The sequence below is a fragment of the Tachyglossus aculeatus genome, chromosome X1 (genome assembly GCF_015852505.1).
Source record: "Tachyglossus aculeatus isolate mTacAcu1 chromosome X1, mTacAcu1.pri, whole genome shotgun sequence".
Taxonomy (NCBI): Eukaryota; Metazoa; Chordata; class Mammalia; order Monotremata; family Tachyglossidae; genus Tachyglossus; species Tachyglossus aculeatus.
In genome coordinates this window covers 73,358,635-73,386,140 of record NC_052101.1, presented here as the reverse complement: position 1 = coordinate 73,386,140, position 27,506 = coordinate 73,358,635, and the positions used below count along the sequence as shown (strand labels likewise).

At 40.0% G+C, this 27,506-nt stretch overlaps 1 protein-coding gene across 1 annotated transcript in view; it reads right to left on the bottom strand.

Moving 5' to 3' along the window:
- The window catches only part of CFAP20DC (CFAP20 domain containing), a 259,149-nt gene that overhangs the window by 155,382 nt on the left and 76,261 nt on the right, over nt 1-27,506 (bottom strand). The window contains exons 6-8 of the mRNA XM_038771702.1: nt 19,680-19,794; nt 9,885-10,041; nt 3,986-4,144 (exon numbers count right to left, since the gene is read on the bottom strand). Of these exons, the coding sequence (XP_038627630.1) occupies nt 3,986-4,144; nt 9,885-10,041; nt 19,680-19,794 (431 nt within the window). The remainder of the gene's footprint in view (nt 1-3,985; nt 4,145-9,884; nt 10,042-19,679; nt 19,795-27,506) is intronic.

The window sequence follows — 27,506 nt, the reverse complement described above, 5'->3', positions numbered from 1 at the left end:
TCAGTCATATTTATTGAGTGCTTGCTATGTGCAACCCACTGCACGAAGCACTTGGGAGAGTACAACAGAACAATATAACAGACACATTCCCTGCCCACAATGAGCTTAATGATGCATTTTTTGCTTTGCTGCAAAATAGTTTTTTCATCTTTGAATCATTTTCATCCAATCAGCCTTGATGATTGTTTCCTTGCCCTACCCAGAGTCTTAATGGCTGCCTGATTAAGAGTGTCCTAGGCAGAGCCTATTCACTATTCATGTCAACATGAAGGTGAGGATCCTTGTTAGGGCTGAAGTGATGTTGTCTAGAGTTCTTTACAGGTTTCCGTATTCTCTGGGAGTTTGACATCTTGCTACTTTGATCGTTTGATTCAATATCTGAGTCATGTCACTTTGAAGGAGTATATCCAGCACCTGTTTCAATGAGCTGCCCATCAGGTAGTCTAGTTTCACTGCACATTGGATATCAACTCCATATCTGGCCAGATCCCAAGAAATGAGTGCAATTCAGTTTAAGGGATAACTGTTATCATTATCCAGTAGCATCCTGATGCTCCATAATGTGATGGTTATTTTTTCCTGTTCCCTAGCTTGATGTACACTGTAGTCTTCTGATGTACTATTTTCAAGATTTGATGAGGAAGGCCGTTTTTAGAGCACTCTTCCATGTCTCCTTCCCCATTCTGGATGGACAGTGCATTCCTAAATAGGCTGGTGAAACACTCAGGATGTCATAGAACATCACTCCTGCCTCAACAGTGATCCAACAGCTAATTTTCTGCAGATGTCAATTATAATTGATGATGTGTTACCCTCAGTAGGACATGGGTTTGAATTTTTTTCTTCCAATCAGTGACATATTGAGTGCTTAATATTTGCAGAGCACTATACTAAGTGCTTAAGAGAGTACAATATAGTAGGTAGACATGATCCTTGTCCTCAGAGAGCTTACAGTCTAACAGGGGCAGGTGGACATTAAAATAAAATTACAGATAGGAGAAGCAACAGAAAAGAAGGATATTTGCGTAAGCACTGTGGGGGTAAGGATGCAGCTTGTCTGTTATGGGGATGGTTTGCACTGAACTATCTACCCACATTTTCTCACTCAGTCCTCCTATGAACAGCAGCACACATGTGAAAGGGCAGATTGAAGCTAGGAGTTCAGTCTGTTCAGAATGACTCTGTGCCTGCTTTCCAGTATCAGAATCTGTTGTGCTCTACTTGCTTTCACATTATTGCTGAGGGTAGCACTTGCTTCCACCAGGAAAACCAGTGGGTATTTTTCTATTTTCCAAAGGGATGTAACCATGTAGCCTATCTTCTGTCTCTAATTGGCCCATAGATGCCTGTTAAGATGGCTACTGAAAACACTAGACTATTTTAGAAGGATAATAAGGAACGTAAAAGGGGAATGAGGGATGGAGAATGGCAATGAGGGATGGAGAAGGGACATGAGGGATGGAGAAGGGATAGAGAAGGAGAATGAGGGATGGTGAAGGGGAAGGACATCAAAAATTGACTTAAAAATCTTAAATTTTTCCTTCAAAATTCACATTTCAATGCTATCCATCTCTCTTCCCCCAGTTCTCCTACTTGTGTAGGAAGGGGAGCAAGTATTCAATAAATATGATTTAATAAACATATTAAACACTTAAATACCACTATTATTATTATTCCAACTCTTATACCACACTTTCCAAAGTGCTTAGTGCTCTGCACAAAGTGCTCAGTAAATACCAATGATTGACTGAACCCCAGATTCCATCTTTATAATGACTCTCTCAACTCCTTTAATCATTTTTACATATAACGCTTTAATCATGTGTGTAGCTCTATATTGGTCCCTCTCCAAGTTCTCTATCTCCCTCTGAAAAGGTGATGCCCCAAACTGAATACAGTACTTTAAAAGGTTCCTTACCATTGCCAAGTATAATGAAAAGATTACCTTGTGATTATTTCATAAACAAATGAACTTTTTTCTCTTTTACATTAAGCACATTTTCAAAATAAATTTGCTGTTCTTATTTAAAACATGAAGTTAAAAACCCAATAATATTGCTGCCACTGGAATGAAGGCACCCAGGCAAAAAAACACTTCTAATTTTTAAGTAAATTACTGATTTTGATTTGTGCTTAGTGGACCACTGCATCTTGTCATTAGTGAGCTAAACTGCTCAATTTAAATAATCAGACTTGATTCTCTGTTCAATTAAATTGGGGTGCCATTAATGAAAATAAAAGAATCAGTTCCTACAGTCCTCCATTGACTAGCAGTCACTAATGTGGGCTGGGAATTGCTGAAATCAACAGTGTAAAATTTTAGTAGCATTGCACACTTAATGACTTACTGGATACATGCTGACTTTATTAGTTTCAATGGACATAGACAAAACCCATTGGTGTTCCTGATCAAATTCCATATCACAAAAAAGCAGTACTATTCATGACAAATAAAAAGCTTCAAAGTATTCTAAATTTTAGGAAAAAAACGAAAAATAACCTAAATAATCCCATTCTTATTTCCTTATATCTTCAATCAGACCAAATACTACAATTAATGTACATGGGATACTTGGGGAGTAGACCTTTATATTCCCTTTTGAAATTCAAATATCTTCACAAAAGAAGCAAGAATTATTTGTAAATTGTAATGCAATTCCAATTATTTAAAATATTTCATTTTTTATTATTTAAATGAAAATCTCTATCTAACTGTGGGTCTCCTGAAAGACACTATTCTGGGTCCCTTGTACTCATTCTCTCACTAAGCTCATCCTCTCACAGGCTTCAGCTACCAGCTCTAAAGCCCATGACTCCTGAAATCTACTCTAATAGCCCCAACCTCTTCCTTGCTGCACAATATCAGATTCCTCTTGCCTCCAGGCTATCCACATGGGTGTCCTGCCAGAACCTTCAACTTTAACTGTCTAAAACTGAACTTTTTATCTTCCCTACTAAGCCCTCTTCTCCTCCTAATTTTTCCATCTCTATCTTAGAAACCCACAACCTCAGTATCATCTTCAACTACTCAATGCTTGTTAGCACTCACATTCCTTCTCCCTTCTGTGTTGCCCATGCACTTGGATTTGTATCCCTTAAACACTTGATATTCACCCCACCCTCAGCCCCACAGCAGTTATTTAAATATCTGTAATTTATTTAAATGTCTGTCTCTGACTCCATTCTGTGAACTCCTTGTGGCCTTGTGGGCAGGGAATGTGTCTACCAATTCTATTGTATTATACTCTTTTAAGCGCATAGTACCGTGCTTACATTTTTATGGCATTTCCTAAGAACTTACTATGTTCCAGGCACTGTAATAAGTGCTGGGGTAGATATGAGTTAATTAGGCTGGACACAGTCCCTGTCCCACAAGGGGCTCACAGTCTTAATCCCCATTTTAGAGATGGGGTAACTTCCCATTATTACAGATAGAATAAATAACTCAATCCCTGAGGACAGAGGGACTGAAGTCCTCTTGGAAAAAGATGGTATGGAACAGAGAATCCAAAGTTGGGTCCTCAGTCAAACAGTAGATCCGAGCAAGTTTGTTTCACAAAAGTTCTTAAGTAGGGCAGAAGTATGCCAAGGCCATACATCTCTAATGGAAGTTACTCCCACTCTGTTAAGTGACTTACCCAAGTCACACAGCAGACAAGTTGCAGAGGTGGGATTAGAACTCAGTTCTGGACACTAAGTGCTCAATAAATACCATTCATTACAGAGTACTGTACTAAGTGCTTAGGAGAGTGCTATAGAGTTTAGTCATGATCCCTGCCCTCAAGGACCTTATGATCTAATGGCATGACATCACAATTTTTGTTGGAAAGTGATTAAAGCAATAACTTTAAGCAAAAGGCAATTTTATTTTAAATCAAGGGCAAATTAACATGCCAACATTTCACTCGATTGTAAAAGTATAATTTTAAGACTGTATTTTTAGTTTACCTGAAATTCACATTATGCAAATACAGAATCCTAGTACCTGGCAGCAATCTCACTTCTCCTGAGGTTAAAGGATGAGGTCCAAGGTATATTTCATTTGGGTGGATAGGGAGTTTAGTCATATTTAGCAGCTGTGTAATTTGAGGCACATCTTTAGTAAATTGGCAGCTTCGAGGAATAATATCTGAAGATTCATCTGCTGTAAAATAAATATCGTAAGTGTCTAGATATAAAGACATTTTTCCAAATTGAACCCACTGTACAATAACACTTCCTACTATTTTCATTATTGTTATAAATGGATATGTATTAAACATCTACAGCTTTTGGAGTATGAATGACACCGCATAACACACATAATGTAGTCTTTCTAAGTATATGTAATTTTTTAAAAGTATAGATCTACACAATGGAGCCCTAGTGAGATATGTGTTAATGATTTGTTTAAGTCATTTGATGTAGCAAGGAGAGAAAACTGCTCTCTGAAATAAACTGCTCCACACAGGAGATAAATTAATTTTCTAAGATATCTTATGAACATTCATTTTATGTCCAGCAAGAACAAGTTTTCTAATCATGATGCTGATAAAACTGATCCTATGAGTGAGAAATTTACAACATTATGTTTATACTAGTATTTGCCAGGAGATTAGTTTTACAGAAAATCTACCCATGCTGATTCACTATACTGTGATAAAATTACCAAAACACTTCAAAATAATTTAAAATAATTTCCTTGTATCACTGACTTTCTTAAAGCCTCAAGGATTTGTTAAATAGCCTACCCAATTCTTCCATAAATGGAGACTATTCATCTGCCTTTGCTCTCCAAAGGCATCTGGCCAGTTTAGCTCATTCTTAGCACTGAGAATGTCAGAACTGGTAACTATCATGCTTCAAAAGTGGTCTGCTAAAGAAATGCATTGGCTCACTCTAGAGGATCCAGGTCCCTTAGCCAGGGATCTCTCAGTAGCCAAAGTAGTAGCAGTAGCATTTATTAGGCACTTACTGGTGTAAAGAGTACTGTACTAAGCACTCAGAAAGAGTAGCAAAGCTTGTTTACTCCCATTTCCTTCCTTAGCAAAGGTCAAAATGAAGCAAGACCATATGACTCTGATAGATAATGGCAATAGTAGGGGAGCTGTGATGAACTGGTGAGGCCATATAACCTTTGGGAAATATAGGAAACTAGAGAGGATTACTCATTTCTCTGAAGGCAACTTCCGATAATAATAATAATAATGATGGCATTTATTAAGCGCTACGTGCAAAGCACTGTTCCAAGTGCTGGGGAGGTTACAAGGTGATCAGGTTGTCCCACAGGGAGCTCACAGTCTTAATCCCAATTTTACAGATGAAGAAACTGAGGCACAGAGAAGTTAAGTGACTTGCCCAAAGTCACACAGCTGACAAGTGGCAGAGCAGGGATTTGAACCCATGACCTCTGACTCCAAAGCCTGTGCTTTTTCCACTGAGCCACGCTGTTCTCCGATCATTACAGATAGACTAAAGAACTCAATCCCTGAGGACAGAGGGACTGAAGTCCTCTTGGAAAAAGATGGTACGAAATAGAGAATCCAAAGTTGGGTCCTCAGTTGAACATTAGATCCAAGCAAAACTGTTTCACAAAAGTTCTTAAATTAAGCAGACTGCTTCTAGCCATGGCCATATGTCCCTAATGGAAGTTACTCCCACTCTTGTTACAAAGCAGGTCGCCTTTTCATGACAGAAGAAGATACAGTTTGAGAGCCTTTTAGGGAGCTATTTTTGAAACTGCTCAGCTGGAGAACTAAACTCTGAGGAAAGGAAAAGCTTCTCCTGCCGACTTGTTTTTACCATGTCCTGAAAATAACTATGAGATTTTATGGCATTAAGTGTGGGACTGTGAAGGAATAGCAGCCCAATGCCTATTCAGGGGTATGGAAAGAAAACAATAAGGCCTTCTATGTTTTGATTTGTATGAAAAGCTAAGAGGAGGTGTGGAATGTATTTTGGGTGTTTTCTTAAAATGACCTCATCCATTAGAATCTGGGTATGAGAACTGAAATTAATGTTTGGCTTTCACTCATCCTCCTAGCCAAGATGAGAACTCAAAAGGGAAAAAAGTCTTCATATCACTATTGAATTTATCAAGGGCTTACTTTATGCCAGTGTCCCAAGCCACAGTAATAACAACTGTGGTATCTATTATGTGCCAAGCACTGTACAAAGTGCCAGGGTAAATACAAGATGATATAGAGAGCAGCATGGTCTAGTGGATAGAGCACAGACCTGGGAGACAAAAGGACCTGGGTTCTAATCCCAGCTCTACTATCTGTCTGTTATGTGACCTTGGGCAAGTCACTCAAATTCTCTGTGCCTCAGTTACCTCATCTGTAGAATGCAGATTAAGACTCTGAGCCCCAGGTGGGACATGGACTGTATTCAACATAATTAGCTTGTATCCACCCCAGCACCTAGTACAGTACCTGGCACGTGCTTCATAAATACCATAAAAAAACAAGCAAACAGATCAGAGTCCCTGTCCCACATGGGACTCAAAACACTAAGGGAGATACAAGGTCAACAAACAGGACAAAGTCCCTGTCGTACAAGGGGCTCACAGTCTAAATGGGGGATAAATGACACATAAAATGGTAATGAATTATAAACAATACACATTTAAAAATTCAAAAATTTAAAATTAAGTAGCAAAACTAGTACTTGAATGGGAGATTCCTCACCACTCTAAGTTACCAAATTGCCACAGCCTTCCTAATACTGTGGAAGCTGGAATGGTAGGATTGGCTCCTGCTGCATAGGGTGGGAGAAGGGAGGCTGATCTGGTCACCAGGAGCCACCCGCCCTCCCCATGGATCTGAGTGATAGTGACAGTGAGGAGCCTCCAGCTAGGTAGGATCCAATCCATGTGATACTCTTTAGTGAACACGAAGATAATAGTTCCAATAGTTTCTGTGTGATTTGACTTAGAATTACACTAATCCCAGAGAGTGAGGGGAGCTATTCTAGAGAGATTGATATCTGTCACAATTCTCATAAACCTAGACATTAGGGTCAAGGACCCAACTGCTTTTCTTTCTACCTGCTTGTGGAGGGCAGAAGTAGAAGTCTAGTGGACTTTAATGAGTGTTATTTTGACACTTGACAGAGAGATGCAGGAGGCAGAATTCTATGAGAATGCAAAAGGCAATCCAACTGCATCCAAGAATACCAGGAAGAGAAGCAGTGCCACTTAAACCATAAGCCTTTTTTTAAGATTGTTATTTGACTGCTGTTGGAATGTTGGTGATATGCCTAGACCAATGTGCTGGCCATTTGGATGGCAAGAAAGGGGTGGATACTGGAAATGTTGTGGGTAGACTGAATATTGGGTTTAAAAGAGGGAGGAGTCTAAGAATGACATGTTTAAGGGCTTGGGAGATGGGTAGGATAGTGGTGTTATTGACTGTGATGGGAAAGTTAGGTGGAGGAGAAGATTTAGGAAGGGAGACTAAGGAACTAAATTTTGGACCTACTGAGCTTGACGTACTGGCAGGACATACATATAGAGATAATGTGGAGTGAAGGGGAAATATGAGATTGTTGCGGTGAGTTGTCAGAGCAAAGTAGATGCTCAAGTTATCCAGATACATGTGGTAGCTGAAACCATGAGAGCAAATTAGTCATCCAAGGGAATAGTGTAAAGTGAGACAAGATGGGGATCCAATACATAATCTTGAAGGACACCCATAACTAGGGGGGAGGAGGCAAAAGAAGAGTCAGCAAAAGAAACCAAAAAACATCAGTCAGAAAGGAAAAAGCAGAACCAGGAAAGGACTGTGTCAGAAAAAAACAAGTTTGGATAGCGTTTCCCAGAGAAGAGAGTGTTCCATAGCACCAAAGCCAATGAGGTCGAGGAGGGGAGACGTAGATGATAGCAACGATTGTAGTTCGTGGTAGAGGCAGATAAAGTGGGCTACAAAGAAAGAGAAGGTGAAGGATGGGGGGAATGGGATGAAGTGCTCATACGACTTTTACTTTTACCCTGTTGTAACTACAATTTAGTTATGTTTACACCTTATTTTACTTTTAATCCTTTCTGCTCATAATAATAATAAATATTGATTTATGTTAATAGCATTAATAAATAATAAAATATCTGAGGGTAAGGGCAGAATCTTCTCCACACTATAACATGGCTAACATTTCATACTGTACCATGCTAATGGGCACTCAATATATGTTTTTTGCTATTGTTTCAATGACTACAGAATAATAATACTAAGCAATAATCAAATCATTCAAGTAAAAAAAAAAAAAAAGCCACACCAAAGAGGTAAACAAACAGTAAAACAAGATAATTGGCATGAAGCAATATCCTGGGTACTTTGGTGAGTGGCTTGCTGAAAGGCATCAACTAATACTGAAATATATACTAGCATATCAACTGAGGATATCAGAGGATGAAGCCTTCCAGTTTAAGAAATGACATGAAGTGATAGTATTAAAATAATTCCCTAACTAAAATGTGCAGGATTCACTGATGGAATGGCAAATCCTCATCACTCGTTATATTTATTGAGCACCTACTAGTTGTGAAATAGTCTACTGAGTGACAGGAAGTGTTCCACAGAATCAGATAGGAAAAGATAGCTAAACTGCAAGAGGATCACTGAGGTGTTTACGCTAAGCAGATAACAATAAAGTGATTCCTCATCAAATCAGTGCAGCAGATATACTTGTCACACTGAAGGTACCTAAAAGAGGGGCCCTTCTTCCAAGGGGGACTGAACACTGCTTGGCCCTCAATGTTTTGGGGTTTGTTTGTTTTTTCTGGGGATAGTAAAGACTCTGAAATTAGGGTCCCAAAAACTCAAGCAGCTACATGACCTTGACACCTCCAGATTGGCAGTTTCTTGGGAAAATGAAAGTTATTGTTTAGGGATTTTCTTTGCTGGTTTTACCTGATGATCTTCCCTGCCTCCCAGGGGAATACAGAGAAGAAACTATTGCTCCCCAGGAGACAAATAGTCAGAGATCCTGGAAATATTCACAAAGATAAAGTTGAGTTGTTGTCTTTAAGGGGTTTCTTTAGCTCAAATTAAACTGGGGTTTGATCTGATGTGATCTGGGACAGACATGAGCTTTTCTGGGGTTTTTTTCCATGTTTTTTACCTGCTTATTTGTTTGTTTTTTGTTTGTTTTTTCTCCCAAATCAGGTCTTTTGATTTCTGACACAGACTTTGAGCAGGGCATCCTTTTTTTAAAAAATCCTTTTTGGCACTGCTAATTCAATGATATGTTTCTTGTCAGTGAGTTATAGACACATCACCCTGCTCGACTGAAATAGTAAGCAACACAAGGACGTCAAAAGCACTTACTTCCAGATGGAATATGTTGTTTGATGCCTACATACAAATATCTAAGAAATGACCTTTGCCAAACTATATGTTGGTCTACGTCCAGTACAACAGTGAAATTGATTTCGTGAAAAATCATCTAAGGAAAAACAGAGTGGGGCAAGTGTCTTCTCAATTATTTCTTTTGCTTAATCTTAAATTAGCACAAAAAGAAAATAAGATTTCATAGATTCTCACTGCTAAGAACAACCATAGGAAAACAAATAATTTGTGGCTCTTTTGCAAACAATTTAGGAAAAAAATAAACTATATGCTCTAACCAAATGTTTTCAGGAAATATCTATAAAGAAGTTAGGAGTTTTAAGTTTCATTGTATTTGAGAATTTTGCCACAAAGCAGTTTGAAAACTGATACACCTGGAAAGCATGTATGATCACTGTACTGTAAAATATTTCATGTAATAGAAATAAAAAACACATGATGAAATTCCTTACATATTAATAAATTTACTTCACCTTCCACTGTTCAAATGGAAAATCAAAGGTTATAGCAGACTTTAAAACACACACCAAATATTAAGATTTCTTGATATTAACATACCAAATTTATCATTCATGTCTTGAGGAATTGATTTCAAAGTGAAGATCTTTCGTAGCTTACAATTTGCTGAAACGATAATGCCATCCAAGGACTGGAAAATGGCTCCCTTAAATATTTCACTGGTGAATGCTACCATATCAATGCACAGATTACACCACTAGAACAGAAAACCAAACAAAAGTATCATCCTTACACTCATAATCACTTTAAATTATTATAATCCCAAACTTAAATATGGCCCTCTATGAAGTCTCCTTCATCTAAGTCACAATAAACCTTTGGAAATGAAACTGTATTTGTAGAAACTATGCTAGTAGGAGGCTAATTGCAGGTACTTTGGGCCACTTGTACCTTGAAAATCAGGGGTAAGTAGCTAATTGTCCCTTCAAATGGCATAGTTTGATCACAATTAGCCACTCATATGTGCAAGAAAATGTGCACAAAATTAGTGTGTGCTTCAATTCTAATCCATCATGCCTACTTAAAACCCATTAACCTATTGTTCAGGAATCGATTCTTCTAAAGAGTTTGTAATTATGCCTGGTATTTGGCAGTTTTTAAGTACTCTTGTAACTGCTAATTTTTCACCATTAAACAATCAGAATCCTTAATACTTCCACAAACAACTTCTCTGAATAGCACAGTTGAGTTAAGTGAAAGAGGAAAACAATCATTTGGAGAGTGCAAACTAGAATTAAGACCTACTGTACCAACAAAGATCCTAGGGCAAAAGTGGGGCAAACCAGCTCTGCCTCTAAGGAAGTCAAAGATGAAACTCATTTTAACAGACCACAGGGAACCTTAGAATTGGGTTTATTGATTTTTACAAATGTATTACACTGAAGCTGGCTGTTTAGAAATGCATAAAAATACAGTTTAAATCATTCTTAAATAATCTGAGTTCATTGTGGTGTTGATCAAGATGTGGTGCTTGTGGTGTACATTTGAGAATTTCAATTTCAGTACTGTAGTGCTTCGAAAATGCTGTACTTTTTTGTACGGTTTCCAGTACGTACCGTCTCTTAATTTTGACTCTTTATTTTTTAATATAGTTGTCCTTCAAACTCGAAGACAACCCCACGGACGATGGAAGTCACCCATGGGTAGCTGAAAGACCAATGCTAGAAAACACGGTGCCAGAAATCATTATATTTGAATCTTGCATGGGTTCACCTTCTCTTGGTGCAATGTGATCACCAAAATATGCAGATGAATCTAGACTCAGCTAATTGGTTCCTCCCATACCACACTGCTCAAAGTTTGTAACCAGTTATCTCACAAACATCACATCGGTTTTTTGTCCTTATCTGCTTCTTGTCCTCATCTGCTTCTCAGTATCATTAATAAGTGTTAATCATGAGCTCAAGGAGGAAATTCAGAAAAACTTATGACACATGTAAAGTAGAAAAAAGATTTGATCTCAGTAGGGAAAATAGGAGTGCCGGTCAAATCTGTTAAGGGTAAAGATTTATCATCAGTAGCTACGGTTTACGGCCCTAATGAGCCATCCATTTGTAAAGTGAAGAGAAATGAAGCAAAAATGAGAGCAAGTGCTGCTGCAAGTGCAGGAAAAGGTGCTCAAATATTTTTCTATCCTAATAATAATAATTTGTGGCATTTGTTTAGTGTTTACTATATGCCAGGCACTGTACTAAGTGCTGGGGTGGATATAAGTTAATCAGGTTAGACACAGTCCACATCTCACAAGGGGCTCACAGTCTTAATCCCCATTTTAAAGACGCGGTAACGGAGGCACAGAGAAGTTAAGTGACTTGCCCAAGGTCACACAGCAAATAGACAAGTGGAAGAACCGGGATAAGAACCCTCATGATACTACTGTCTAAAAGATGGGGAAATTGCTGAACATGTGGATGGAAGAATGAGCACAGAAAATTGTTCCACTGGATGGGCTGGGGATTTGGAAAACAATCAAAGAGAATATATAATTAACAATCATCATCACATTTATTAAGCATGGGATGGATGCAAGTGTATAAGATTAAGATATAGACCTTTCTCCAACAAGGCTCAAAATCTACCTTATCCCTATTTTACAGATAAGGAAACCAAGGTTCATTGAGGTGAAGGTCTTTGCCCAAAGTTATACAACAGCTCAGTGGTGGAGCTGGGACTCTAACCCAGATTTCCAGAGTCCCAGTCCCATGGTCTGGTCACTAGACCATGCTGATCTCTTACAACAATTTGCACCTTCAATTTTATGATCAAAGTAGCTAAGTAACCCACTTTTAAAGCCAAGAAAAGATGTTTTAAGAAATGCAAAATGAAGTATGAGTGGCATACTGTTAAACTGGCCAATGAAGCTGCATTTGCAGAATATGAAACAGCAGCCACCAAGATGGCCAAATTGGCTGAGGAAAAATGTTATGAATTGAAAGAAGTTTTGAATGCAGACATGGCTAGAACCTTTCTTTTAAAAGACGAGACATCTCCATGCTTCAGGATTGTGAAAGATTGACCCACTGCACTATATTTTATCAATTAAGCATAGTTTAATGTTTAATCTCCCTCGTCCCCCTCTCCATAGAGTAAGCACTCTAATCTCCCTCGTCCCCCTCTCCACACAGTAAGCACTCAATAAATACAATTGATTGATTGATCAATTGTGCAGCTTTGATTTTTAAAGAAATGAAGGGCATATTTGCTTGATTTCAACGTTTTTCACTGTGGAAATGTAATAGGGGATTTTATGGTAAATTCAATACTCTTTACCAAGCCCCATACAGGAATATACTCATGGGGGCACAGACGAATATCTATTATATAGGATAATCTAGTGAGCTCATTCATTCATTCAATCGTATTTATTGAGCGCTTACTGTGTGCAGAGCACTGTACTAAGCGCTTGGGAAGTACAAGTTGGCAACATATAGAGATGGTCCCTACCCAACAGTGGGCTCACAGTCTAGAAGTGAGACTAGAAGTTAGCTCAGACCCTAATAGCATATTTCCACTGGATCAATATCTTTTAGGATATTCCCATTAGCTCTGTGCTTTTCAAGACCATAACACAGGAAAAATTAGGGCATAATTGTGCTGTCACCAAATCTTATTGGTTCAACGTTCACAACATTACTAAAATCTGCCTTTTCCTCTCCATCCAAACTGCTATCATGTTAATCCAAGCACTTATCCTATCCTGCCTTGATTACTGCATCACCCTTCTTGCTGACTTCTCTGTCCCCTCTCTTCCCACACTCCACTTCATAGTTCACTCTGTTGCCTGGATCATTTTTTACAAATATTTAGTCCATTTTTCCCCACTCAAGAACCTCCAGTGGTTGCCCAACCCCCCCGCATCAAACAGAAACTCCTTGACATTGGATTTACAGCACTCAATCATCTTGCCCCCTCTTACCTCACCTCCCTGACTTCCTAATACAACCCAGCCTACACAATTAGCTGCTCTAAGGCCAACCTACTCACTGTACCTCAAACTCATCTATCTCACCTTCACCTACGATCTTCTTCTGGCCTGGAACTCCCTCCCTCTTCATATCTGATAGACGTTCACTCTTCCCACTTTCAAAGCTTTATTAAAAACACATTTTCTCCAAGAGACCTTCCCTGACTAAGCTGTCATTTCCTCTTCTCCAACTTCTTTCTACATCACTCCTACACTAGGACACACCCTTTATTTAACCCTCCCTCAACCCCATAGCACTTAATGCACATATCCGTAATTTAATTCATTTATTTATATTGATGTAACTCTCCCCCTCTAGACTGTAATCTTATTGTGGGCAGGGAATATGACTCCCAACTCTGTATATTGTTTTCTCCCAAATACTTAGTACAATGCTCTCCACACAGTAAGTATTCAATAAATACAACTGATTGATAGACTGATTATCAGTTGGGCCATGTCATCTTTTGAGACAATGAAGTGATTGTGAAGTATACTTTTGATTTCTATTTTGTTAATTCATTCATTTCTTTTCGTATATGAAAGTATATTTCCTTTTGTAAGACAATGTGAGTGATAACATTTAGGCCTTGCTACATTCATCTGAATACAGAGAACTGGAGATTAGGATTGATTCTACATTAGTAAGGAAAACATAGTACTGAATTTACCCGAACGCCTTTCTGCACAGAATCTGTCATCCCTAAAGAGCCAGTAGGGTTCTGCAAAATAACACACTTCATTGTGACAGTGTAAATGCAACCTAAAGAGCTTCAGGAGCTTATCCAGACCCTGCCCTTGAGAGATTTACATCTATTCCCCTTTTAGCCTTCCACTCATGTGAGGTCTGAAAAAGGATCCAGCTTTCCCAAGTAATCTGCAGCCCCAGTCTCCGGTAGTGAAGCTGTAATGGGGAAGGAGCTAGATTCTTAGTCCTTTACTCTCTTTTGAGAACAGGGCACTGATGACCCATGGAATACTTGGTTCCTGTTTTTGACCCTGGATGGGAGGGAGGAGTGGGAGACAAAGACGAAGACTTCGCAGAGAGCACAGAAAGGTCAAAAGGATGGATGTGGAGGACTGGGAAGAAAAATGTCTAAGAGGAAGGAAGGGGTCAAAGGTTCAGGAGATCAACAGGACTGAGGCAAGGAGGTTGTGGAAAGGTGTCCCAGAGGACTGGAAAGACTGAGCTAAAGGTATGGCCAAAAAGGCAAAAAGAGGACAGAAATTCAGGGGGGCAGAAAATAAGGTGAGAGACCACAAAGGGGAGTGAGGAAGAAAAGAGGGAGAAAGAGAAATTGAGAAAAGGATAGCCAGAGAGGTACAGGGACAATGTGAGGGACAAGCCAGGGCACACAGAGTAAATGGGGCTGGGGGAATGGAGAAACTGTACAAAGAAAAATATGGAAAGAGAGGAGGGCAAAATATGTAAGCTAAGAAGGAACATGTGACCTACATAACACAATTGAAGAGTGATATTGTGAGTTTAAGAGAAAATACCTATATGATTTTTCAAAATCAGGTTTTCATATCACTCCAAACAATCATAATAATAATGATGGCATTTATTAAGTGCTATGTGCAAAGCACTGTTCTAAGCGCTGGGGAGGTTACAAGGTGATCAGGTTGTCCCACGTGGGGCTCTCAGCCTTCATCCCCATTTTACAGATGAGGTAACTGAGGCACAGAGAAGTGACTTGGCCAAAGTCACACAGCTGACAATTGGCAGAGCCGGGATTTGAACCTGTGACCTCTGAGTCCAAAGCCTGGGCTCTTTTCCACTGAGCCACACAGCTTCTCTAATTTCTGCAATCATGTTTATTGAGCACTTACTGTATGAAGAGCATTGTACAAAGTGCTGGGGAGAGTACAATTGAAAGAATTGGTAGATTATTATTATTATTATGGTATCTGTTAAGCACTACGTGCCAAGCACTGTTCTAAACACTGGATGTGTTCTCTGCCCACAGTGACCTTTCATTCCAAAGGGCTTACAGGCTACAGTCACATAAACAAGGAGTGCTGGCTTATATCTCAAGTGCTGCTAGGCAGCAGGTACCTGTCCTATTCAATTGTTCCACATAACCTTTTTGGGCCAACAGGAACAAACCAATAACTTGGAACTGCTCCCTCCATCAACCAATCCAACAACTGGTCTTACTGAGCACTTACTGTGTGCATAGCACTTACTAAGTGCTTGGGAGAATACAATTCAACAGAGTAGGTACTCTTTCACCCCCTCAGTTTAGAGTTACCTCCAGCAAATAGTGGACAGGCAAATCAGTGGGAACTCAAAATAAACACCTGATTGATTATAAATGAACAAGCTGACATACTGGAGTTGAATGATAGCAAGTTATTTGTCTTTTACTTTTATCATATTTTCCCAAGTGCTTACCACAGTACTTTCCACACATTAAGTGATCAATAAAAGCTCTTGATTGATAAGCAAATGATATGAGTCCCAAAAACACCATCTCTGATGCCCTCTCCAAGAGTCTAAAGAAGAAAACTTCTTTAAGTGCTGCATGCTATTCAAATATATTACCTCTTGGGGTAACAAATTAACACAACATGTTGTATATTTATTGAGCACAGTCTTAGGGCAGTGCACAGTAGTAGGTTCTTGGGACAGAACCTACAGACAGACAGAAACATCTTTACAAGTAGAGTAGCCAAAATATATATTTGAATGCTTGAAATAAAAGCCACCCCAGATGGCTTCACTGCGGCAGATTTTAACTTATGTAGATACCACTCTAAGGATTAATCATCCTTTTAATAACACAGGGTGTCTAGGAGTTAGTTATTAAAACATTTTGTCACAGTAATTGATAAGAATATTGAGTTGTATATGTGATTGATTTATTCTCAATGAAATCTTGTAAATGAACTTCTGATTCAAATAGAATTTAATTTGCTGTGTATTAATGCAGACTTTAGCCTTAGACTGTGTTCATCTAACACCAACATCAATTAACTGGAATTGTATTAAGGAAAAATAGATTTTAATGGATCACAAATGAATAGCTCCATTATTTAATCTAAGGCGTATTTTAAAAAACAGTTCTTGCCATTCAAAATTAAAGCTGGAATAGTAAGAATGTTAAAAATGCAAATTAATTCAACTGAAATATTAGCCTGACTCCTCAATGTTTAAAAGTAATGCAAAACATATTTTTCCACATGATGAATACCCAATAATTGCAAGAACAGCAATCTATATGCAGTTATTTGTAGAACTACATCTAAAAACTTGCTTTACATCACCTACAGCAAATTGGAAAAATGGGAAATAAATAATAATGATGGTATTTATTAAGCACTTACTATATGCCAAGCACTGCACTAAGTGCTGGGGCAAATACAAAAGAATTGAATTTGATGGTCCCTGTACTATCCAGGGCTCGCAATTTAAGAGGGAGAGAGAATAGATATTTTTGTCCCCATTTCACAAATGAGGAAACTGCAGACCAGAAAAGTTGAATGACTCAGAGAAGCAGTGTGGTCTAGTGGAAAATTATGCACATATGTACATTTTTAAAAATTATATATTATAAATTACTCATCCTTAGTAATGACTGTCTCCCCCTCTAGACTGTAAGCTCATTATGGGCAGGAAACATGTCAGCTAATTCTGTTGGATTGTACTCTCCCCAATGCCTCTGAGTACATTGCTCTGCACTCAGTAAGCACTTAATAACTACAATCGATTGAATGATTGAAAAACCCCAGAATAGGTAGTCAGGAGACTCGGGTTCTAAAACCAGCTCTGCCACTTACCTGCTGTGATACCTTATGCAAGTCACTTAAAGTCCCTGTGTCTCAGTTTCCTCATCTGTAAAATGTGGGGATTAAATACCTGTTCTCCCTCCCCTCAGATTGTGAACTTGGCTGGGACATTCATTCAATTCATTCAATCGTATTTATTGAGCGCTTACTGTGTGCAGAGCACTGTACTAAGTGCTTGGGAAGTACAAGTTGGCAACATATAGAGACAGTCCCTACCCAATAGTGGGCTCACAGTCTAGAAGGGGGAGACAGAGAACAAAACAAAACATATTAACAAAATAAAATAGAATAAATATGTACAAGTAAAATAGAGTAATAAATACGTACAAACATATATACATATATACAGGTGCTGTAGGGAAGGGAAGGAGGTAAGGCGGGGGGGATGGAGAGGGGGAGGAGGGGAAGAGGAAGGAGGGGGCTCAGTCTGGGAAGGCCTCCTGGAGGAGGTGAGCTCTCAGTAGGGCCTTGAAGGGAGGAAGAGAGCTAGCTTGGAGGATGGGCAGAGGGAGGGCATTCCAGGCCAGGGGGATGACGTGGGCCGGGGATCGATGGCAGGACAGGCGAGAACGAGGCACGGTGATGAGATTAGCGGCAGAGGAGCGGAGGGTGCAGGCTGGGCTGTAGAAGGAGAGAAGGGAGGTGAGGTAGGAGGGGGTGAGGTGATGGAGAGCCTTGAAGCCGACGGTGAGGAGTTTCTGCCTGATGCGTAGGTTGATTGGTAGCCACTGGAGATTTTTTAGGAGGGGAGTAACATGCTCAGAGTGTTTCTGGACAAAGACAATCCGGGCAGCAGCTTGAAGTATGGATTGAAGTGGGGAGAGACAGGAGGATGGGAGATCGGAGAGGAGATTGATACAGTAATCCAGATGGGATAGGATGAGAGCTTGAATGAGCAGGGTAGCGGTTTGGATGGAGAGGATGTCCCTGTTCTGGACAGAGACTGTGCCCCAGCTGATTGTATCAGAACTACCCCAGTACTTAGCGCAATGCTTGGCACATAGTAAATGCTTAAATACTTGTACTTCCCAAGCACTTAGTACAGTGCTCTGCACACAGTAAGCGCTCAATAAATACGACTGAATGAATGAATGAAATACCACACATGCTATTATTTCCTTAAGGTCAAGTGATTTTCCTAATGTGGAGTGGGGATTATATCTATGGCTAGTCTAAATCATTCAAGCAAGAATTGCAGGTTTCCTGAATGCAGATGGAACCACTATACCACGAGGTAATATATGGCTAATTGAGGGCCCTTTAGTCTGAACACCTGAACCCTCAGATGACTTTGGCTGGGAATTAATTGAGTCAGGGGTCATCTCCTGGTCTGGGGAACAATTAGGAATATCAGGTGGATGGAGAACACCTCTGAAATTTCCCCTTTGCTTAAGGACTCCTATCAAAACAGACCTGGGCTCATCCAGAATAATAATGATGGTATTTGTTAAGCACTTACTATGTGTCAAGCACTGTTCTAAGTGCTGGGGTAGTTGCAAGCTAATCAGGTTGGACACAGTCCCTGTCCAGCATGGGGCTCACAGTCTTAATCCCCATTTTACAGATGAGGTAAGTGAGGCACAGAGAAGTAAAGTGACTTACCCAAGGTCACACAGTAGACAAGAGGCAGAGCCAGGATTAGAACACAGGTCCTTGTGACTCCCAAGGCCATGCTCTACCTATTCAACTGGAAACTCAGCAGGAGCCCAGAACTGTCCTGATTCTACAGCAGTCTCCTCTATTTGAAGACAAGTGTCCAGGAGCTGGACCACTGGGATACCTGCAGATTCTTCCTCAACTCTCTGGGGTGGTCCTGAAAGCTTGGGAAAGGTTTTGGAAAGCTCTGAAATGCACAGATCTCTTAAATCATGGGCAACCCCCACTGCTGGAATTTTCTACACCTGACAAAAGCAAACAGAGGGTGGTTAAGCAGTCCTTGGGAGGTGACAAGTAAATATGTTAGGGCTGAAATAATTGGATAACTGCACAACACTTTACCTCACACTTTGTACAGATAAAACCACAACCTGCTAATAAGAATAAAAAATTCAACTTAACCTTAATCCCAAATGCTTAATGCAGTGCTGGCACATAGTAAGCACTCAAGAAATACAATTGATTGATTGCTTTTCAAAGTGTTTCTAGAAACAGGTATTTACTAAAATAATCAATGCCATTTATTGGACACTTACTCTGTGCAGAGCACTGTACTATGTGCTTGGGACAGTATAACAGAGTTAGTAGACATGATCCCTGCCCTCAAGAAACTTACTCTGAGAATTCTCAATAAATCTGAAATGACAAGGAAATATTTCAAACTGTAGAATACTACACTCAAACCTGATTTTCCCTTCAGGCATAAACATGGTTTATGAGAAAACACCTAACACTAAATTAGCTTAAACATGAAAAATAATACCTAAATATATGATTTTAGGTCATTCTCCTGTGCATAATAGTCCATAACATTAATTACTGGATTGATTTACACTGAAATCCTTCAAAATTGAAACCTTGAAAACCAAATGGAGTTTATTTATACTACACATCATTTTAAAGAACATGAAAAAGATACCTACAATTTGGCGTTTTATTATGAAAAGAGGAATCTTTGCATGGAGAGGGGTTGCTGACAACTCCTTGAAGACTGTTGACAAAAACAATCTTCTTTTAATGTTTCCTAAGTCAGTTATCCTAAAAAAAAGAAAAAGAGAGGAGAGACAAAGGTCTTTGTCAGTTCAATAACTGCCACTTATGGACAACCACAGAAATCATATGCAGACATTTTATAACAAGGAAAACAAATGGAGAATTTAATAATTACCTTTTTTATAGAATAAGTAATAAGATTTCTTTTCAAATTCAAACTCAGTGCCTACATGCCTGCACATATAAATTCACTTTCCATGCTAATTCATTTCAGCACTCTGAACTAGATTTCCACAGCTCTTCAGCCTATGAAAGAATTCAATTTGTATGAACTGAGAAGCCACTGGCCTTTAACAATCATGGTTGTTCTGGCCCCTTAAGCTTGTGTTATCCTGGAATATACTGTCACCCACTAAATAGAAAAACATTATGGGCTTTCTTTTCGTAAAAATGCACCTGTCATTGTATATAGGCTCTTTGCCTGCTTAAAGGCAGACACAAAGCACTCTGTCGGTTTCACTTCCTGAGCACATCTGAATTATAATACACAAGTTTATTGCTCACTATTCAGGTCATCCCCCAGTGATACCAAGGACACCAAATTCTAACATCTATAATAGATTTAGACCACAACCATGATCACAAAGAGTAAGTTAGCTTCAAATTGATAGATGCTCATTTTTACATTTTGCTCCTTTTGGTCTCAGAGGTAACACAGCAGGTTTAAACATCTCCCAATTTTTCTCATATTGTTATAATGGAGGACTGATGTTTTCCTTAAAGACAGTCTTTTTATCTGGAAGTGATGATTAATTTGTTTGCTATTTTTAGCAACCATATCTGTATATAATTACAGAGTCATTTCTAAATTTATCCAATTCCTGAGAATGGGACAGTATTTCACACAGTATTTTCACATTAGACTGTGAGCCCACTGTTGGGTAGGGACTGTCTCTATATGTTGCCAACTTGTACTTCCCAAGCGCTTAGTACAGTGCTCTGCACACAGTAAGCTCTCAATAAATACAATTGATGATGATGACAGGTAACTTTTCTACCTGCATTTATATAGTTTTATAGTATTGTTTCAATTTTTCATTCAATTAGCTTCCATTTTTTCAATTTGCTTATGCTTTTCTCTTTCTAAATTACTATGAGCAATATTACTGATTGTGGGGATGTTGTTGTTGATGTGGGCAGAGTTTAGATAGTAACTCATTACATTAATCATTATTGTGGTGGATTAGTACCTGCTGCACAACCCCTAATAGCTCCCTTTGAAACACAATTAATTGTTTTGCAGAGATTTATGTTTACATTTGCTATATGTAGAGAAGCAGCAAGGCCTAATCGATACAGCACGGGTCTGGGAGTCAGAAAGACCTGGGTTCTAATCCCAGCTCCACCATTTGTCTTCTGTATGACCTTGGGAAAGTCACTTAATTTATCTGTGCCTCAGTTACTTCATCTGTCAAATGGGAATTAAGACTGTGAACCCCAATGGGGACATGGACTCTGTCCAGCCTGATTACCTTGTATCTACCCCAGCACTTAGTACAGTGTCTGACATATATTAAGTGCTCAACAAATATCATAAAAAAATGTAGACATCTAGCTGTCACTTTCATTGATGACTCTTACTGATTGTGGTATCCTATTCTCACATACTGGAGTTCCTGAAAAGACCTATGCATGAGAGGTACTCCATTCCATATTTTGAATACACAAAAACATTACCTAGCTGCAGTGCTGTGTTTAAAACTTATTAATCATCATTATCATCATCATCATGGAAATTAAGCACGTACTATGTACCAGGCATTGGCTAAGCACCGAGATAGATACAAAATAATCAAATTACACATAGCCTCTGTCCCATATGGGGCTCACAATCTATCCTCATTTTACAGAAGAGGAAATGAGGACCAGACTTTCCCAAGGTCACAAAGCAGGCCAGTGGTAGAGGCAGGAATAGAACCCAGATCTCTCAATTACCAGTCTATTGCCTTTCCACTATATTCCACTGCTTCTCTTGCAGAAACTGTCATGGCTTCTGAATCATCTTCTTGGTATTTTGATCTTTTCAAAGTCTTTACTAAAGAGAGGAACTCCTCTCCTGATTTCTACTCACCAGACTGGTCTGTCGCTACACTGTTCTTCCAATGGTCCATTGCTAGATTACACCATTTATACCTGATTCAACAACACCAGCATATCCTATATGAGATCGGCACACAGTTGCCAACAACAGAACATCTGGCTGCAAATCAAACTCAAGCAGGGAGGGCAAAAGGAACGCTTTAAGGAAATATGGTAGTTGTCCTTTGATTTGAATAGATCCCTGTTGATGCTGAGATTGTATTCATGAATATGAGTGTCACAGACATTCTCTTGAACTCTTTCTTGCACACTATGCCCATGAAAACATAGTAGGGCATCTTTCTGGCCCTTTGACATTCAGGGTTAGCAGCTCAGAAACCATGTGTTAAGAGGGGAAAGGTACAGTCTACTACTGGCAGGACATACATTGGAGTTGTTTTTGAAGTGATGATGATGGTTGGCACTGAGCCATCCACACTCTTTTGTCCAGTCCCCTTGGGCCCAGAGGGACACATTGTTTGGCATCTGGCAGGGAGAAACAGGTACATTCTGTGGACATGGAACAGAATATTCTGTGGCCTCATTCATTTCCTTAGCCACTGTTGACCATGATAGAGTGGCTCAGTAAGGGTTAGGCATCTCTTCCACTTCCTTGCAAAGATCCAAGGAAAAAGCCAAAACAAAAATGAAAAATTAAACAGACTAAAATGAAAATGTGTAGTTTTTCCTCACAACTAAGCAAAAACAAGAACAGGTATTGGGCTGAATCATGCTTCTCCAGATGCCATCCCCTCCCATTTCCTGGAATAAGCAGTGACAGGACATGGAGGATCAATGAAAAGCAAATGTAAACAGAAAGGCAGCTTCCCCTGCTTATCCTACTGCTGTCTGGATTTAAGGGCATAGTGGACACTGCAGCATCAGTCACATCCACAACTGTTTGGAAGGCTTTCTTCCAACAATTTAACTGTGAAACACATCCTTGGCTACTGCTCTAATGAGGAAAACAAGGTGCAACCAGGAACTTGTCACTGTAAACCATCCTTCACCAGGCTGTGATATTAATAATAATAATAATGGCATTTATTAAGCACTTACTATGTGCAAAGCACTGTTCTAAGTGCTGGCTATAACCAAATAGCCAATGTGCTACAAGAATTGTGAGTAGCAGTGTTGCCTAGTGGATGGAACATGGGCCTGGGAGTCAGAAGCACCTAGGTACTAATCCTGGCTCCACCACTTGTCTGCTGTGACACCTTGGGCAAGTCACTCAACTTCTCTGTGCCTCAGTTACCTCATCTATAAAACGGAGATTAAGATCGTGAGCTCCATGTGAGACAGGGACAGTGTCCAACCTGATTAGCTTGTATCTACTCCAGCACTACTGCCTGGCATGTAGTAAGCACTTAAATACCATAAAAAAGGGTTGCCCACCTTTATGGGCAATACCCCATAATGTAAACTTGTTCTGGGCAGGGAATGTGTCTACCAACTCTGTTGTACTAAACTCGTACAAGAGCTGAGTACAATATTTATTGAGCACATACCCTGTGCAGAGCCCTGTACTAAGCCCTTGGGAAAGTACAATAGAGTTAGTAAACATGATTCTTGCTTTCAAGGTGTTTACAATCTAGCAGGAAAGACAGACACTAAAATAAATTACAAAAAGGAGGAAGTAACAAAGTTCAAAGATATGTCGCATAGGTGCAATGAGTGGGGGCAGGAGGCAGAGGAGAAGAAAGGGGAGTGAGTATCCATGTACTCATGTAACACAGAAGTACTGAAGTAACATTTAGAGAAAGATGTTTATTGTTGTATTCTCCCAGGCATTTAGTACAGTGCTCTGTACACAGTAAGCACTTAGTAAATATGATTGAATGAATGAATATGAAAATTAAATCAGGGAAAGCTTCTTGGAGGAGATGTAATTTCAGAAGGGCCTCGAAGAAAAGAGCAGTGGTCCTCTCATGTGAAGGGGGAGAGAGTTCGAAGCTGGAAAGAGGGCACGGGCAGGAGGTTGGCAGCAAAGAAAATGAAATGGAGAAAGTGAGTAGATTGGCTTAAGAACATGCTGATAAAGGGAAACGATATGGAAGTCATATTTATTAACAGTAAAAATGTGGAATAGAAAAAAAAGTAAAACCATACTCTGCCTTATGTTAGCAAGGAAGCCAAAAACCAGGGAAACCCACTTCCCCAGAATTTACTTTGTCTGGGTCAGGCTAGTGGAAGGACACATGAAAATGAGAAATGTCATAACCTGCTGACTGCCCCCTCACATGCCTGGATCCGGTTTATAGGCCATTGTTGAGTGAGACACTTCTGATGAACAGGTATTGGCAATTAGAAAGATTTTGGTATGGAAGCACCAGTTCTATGTAATAAAGGAGAAGCAGCGTGGTCTAGTGGGTAAAGCACAGGCCTGGGAGTCAGAAGGACCTGGGTTCTAATCCCGGCTCCGCCTTTTGTCTGATGGGTAACCTTGGGTAAATCACTGAAATTCTAATCCTAGTTCTGCCTTTTGTTTGATGGGTTACTTTGGGATTAAGACTGTGAGCCCCATGTGGGACAGGGACTGCATCCAACCTGATTAGCTTGTATTTATCCCAGTTCAATGCCTGGCACATAGTAAGAACTTAACAAATATCATTAAAAAAAAATCAAGGAACCGAAGAGAAAAAAGTAAACCATGTGGGACTTTGCACACACTTTAGCACATGTGGCATTTTACTCTCTATGTTAACCAAGGGGCATGAGGCAGATTAGCCATGCTTCTCCAGAAACCACGCAGAATCCTCCTATATCTAGACTAAGCAAAGACTTGGAGTTTGAAGAAAAGCAAACATAAGCAGCATGACCCAGTGGAAAGAACACGAGCCTGGGAATCAGAGGAAGTGGGTTCTAATTCCAAATCTGCCACTTGCCTGCTGTGTGATCTTGGGCAAGTCACTTAACTTCCCTGTGTCTAAGTTTCCTCATCTGTAAAATGGGCGTTAAATCCTACTCCCTCCTATTTAAACTGTGAGCCCCAGGTGGGGAAAGGGACTGTGTCCACCCTGATGATCTTGTGCCAATTTCAGCTCTTAGTACATATGCTTGGTGCATAATAACTGCTTAATACCATAATTATCAATCTCGTCAGCGACCTCTCAACCACCTCCTGTCCCGATCTGGAATGCCCTCCCTCTTCATATCCAACAGACAATTATTCTCCCCACCTTCAAAGCCTTACTGAAGGCACATCTCCAAGATGCCTTCCTTGACAAAGCCCTCATTTCCTCTTCTCCCACTCCCTTCTGCATTGGTCTTGCACTTATATTTGCTCCCTTCTCTTCACCTCTCACACACCACCACAGTACTTATCTCTCTCTCTCTCTCTATATATATATATATATTCATTTTTTATTTATATTAATGTTTGTCTTCCCCTCTAGACTGTAGGTTTGTTGTAGGCAGGGTATATGACCACCAACTCTGTTATATTGTACTCTCCCAAGTGCTCAGTACAGTGCTCTGCACACACTAAGAACTCGACAAATACGATTGTGTCGTGAGCCTCCCATGGTTCATACCAAGACAGCTATTCAATATGATCAAAAAAGCAGTCTTTCTTCCCCACTCAACATGTAAGGATGATAGTACAACTTTGAGACACTTCCAGGTGGGTGAGAAGTTCCTAAATAGGACAGGTCAGAAATCTAGGATACTGTCCAAAGTAACTGCTGCCTGTTAGGCAACTGGGAAACACAATATTCAGCTGCTTATTCACACAGAACTTAAGGAATAAAGAGGGTATTGTCAAAAAACGGGTAGCCTACCAACAATCAATCAGGGTACTGTACTAAGCACTTGGGAGAGTACAATATAACAGAGGTGGTAGAGATGTCCCTTGCACACAACAAGCTTACAGTCTAAATGGGGATACGGACATTAATATAAATAAATAAATTACGGAGCTGTGGGGCTAAGAGAGGGGTAAATAAAGAGTGCAAATCCAAGTGCAGGGGTGACACAGAAGGGAAGTGGGAGAAGAGGAAATGAGGGCTAGCTGGGGAAGGGCTCTTCAATTCTCCCTTCAAAGCCCTACTGAAGGCTTACCACCTCCAGGAGGCCTTCCCAGACTAAGCCCCCCTGTTCCTCAGGTCCCTCTTTCCTCTGCATCATCCTGACTTGCTCCCTTTGCTCTACCCCCCTCCCCACCTCACGGCACTTGTGTATATATGTACATATCTATAATTCTATTTATATTAATACCTATTTTACTTGTTCTGATGTGTGTGTATATATTTATATAATTATATTTATTTATATTGATGCTATTGATGCCTGTTTACTTGTTTTGAGTCTGTCTCCCCCTTTCTGGACTTTGAGCCCATTGTGGGCAGGGACTGTCTTTACTTGTTGCTGAATTGTACTTTCTAAGCACTTAGTACAGTGCTCTGCACACAGTAAGCACTCGATAAATTTGACAATGAATGGAGATGTGCTTTTAAACAGGGGAGAGTTATCTATTGGATATGAAGAGGGAGGGCATTCCAGGCCAGAGGCAGGACATGGGCGAGTGGCTGGCAGCAAGATAGCTGAGATAACGTTACAGTGATTGTCAGCACTAGAGGAGCAAAGTGTATGGGCTGGGTTGTAGTAGGAAATCAAGGAGGCAAAGTAGGAGGAAGCAAGGTGTTGCATGCTTTAAAGCTTATGGTAAGGAGTTTCTGTTTGATGCAGAAGTGGATAGGCGCCCATTGGAGGCTCCCAAGGAGTGAGGAAACATGGACTGGACAGTTTTGTAAAAAATAATCCGGGCAACAGAGTGAAGTATGTATTGAAGTGGGCAGAGACAGGAGGCAGGGAGGTCAGCAAGGAGGCTGATGCAGTAATCAAGGCAGAATAGGATAAATGCTTAGATTAACATGGTAGCAGTTTGGATGGAGAGGAAAGAACGGATTTTAGCAATATGAAGGTTGAACAGTTAAAATTTAGTGACAGACTGAATATGTGGGATGAATGGGAGAGATGAGTTGAGGATAATGCCTAGGTTACGGGCTTGTGAGACAGAGAGGATGGTGGTGTTGTTTACAGTGGCAGGAAAGTCACCACGGGGAGAATGGGGCCTGGGTGGCAATATAAGGAGATCTGTTTTAGATATGTTAAACTTGAGGTGCCCGCGGGACATCCAAGCATAGATGTCCTGAAGGCAGGAAGAAATGCAGATAAGGAGACTGCAGATAATGAGAGAGATACGGGTTGGATATGTAGATTTGGGAATCATCCACATTAGAGATTGTAGTTGAAGCCATATGAGCAAATGAGTTCTGTAAGGGAGTGGGTGTAGATCAAGAATAGAAGGGGACCCAGCACCGGGCTTCAGGGGACTCCTACAGGAGGGAGGTGAGAGGCAGAGGAGCTCACAAAAGAGACTGAGAATGTATCCTTTCTTCTCTTGACTGGGGCTCACTGTGGACAGGGAACATATCTGCTAACACTTGGGAGAGTACAGTACTTTGTACATAGTAAGCACTCAGTAAATAACATTGATTGATTTGAAGAGTGTATAGTTGAAGATGGCAGTAAAGGAGGGGGCAAGCACTTCCATAAAGTATGAAAGGATGGGGTTGGAGGCTCAGGTGGAGAGGATGCATTTCAAAGAGAGGCAGGAG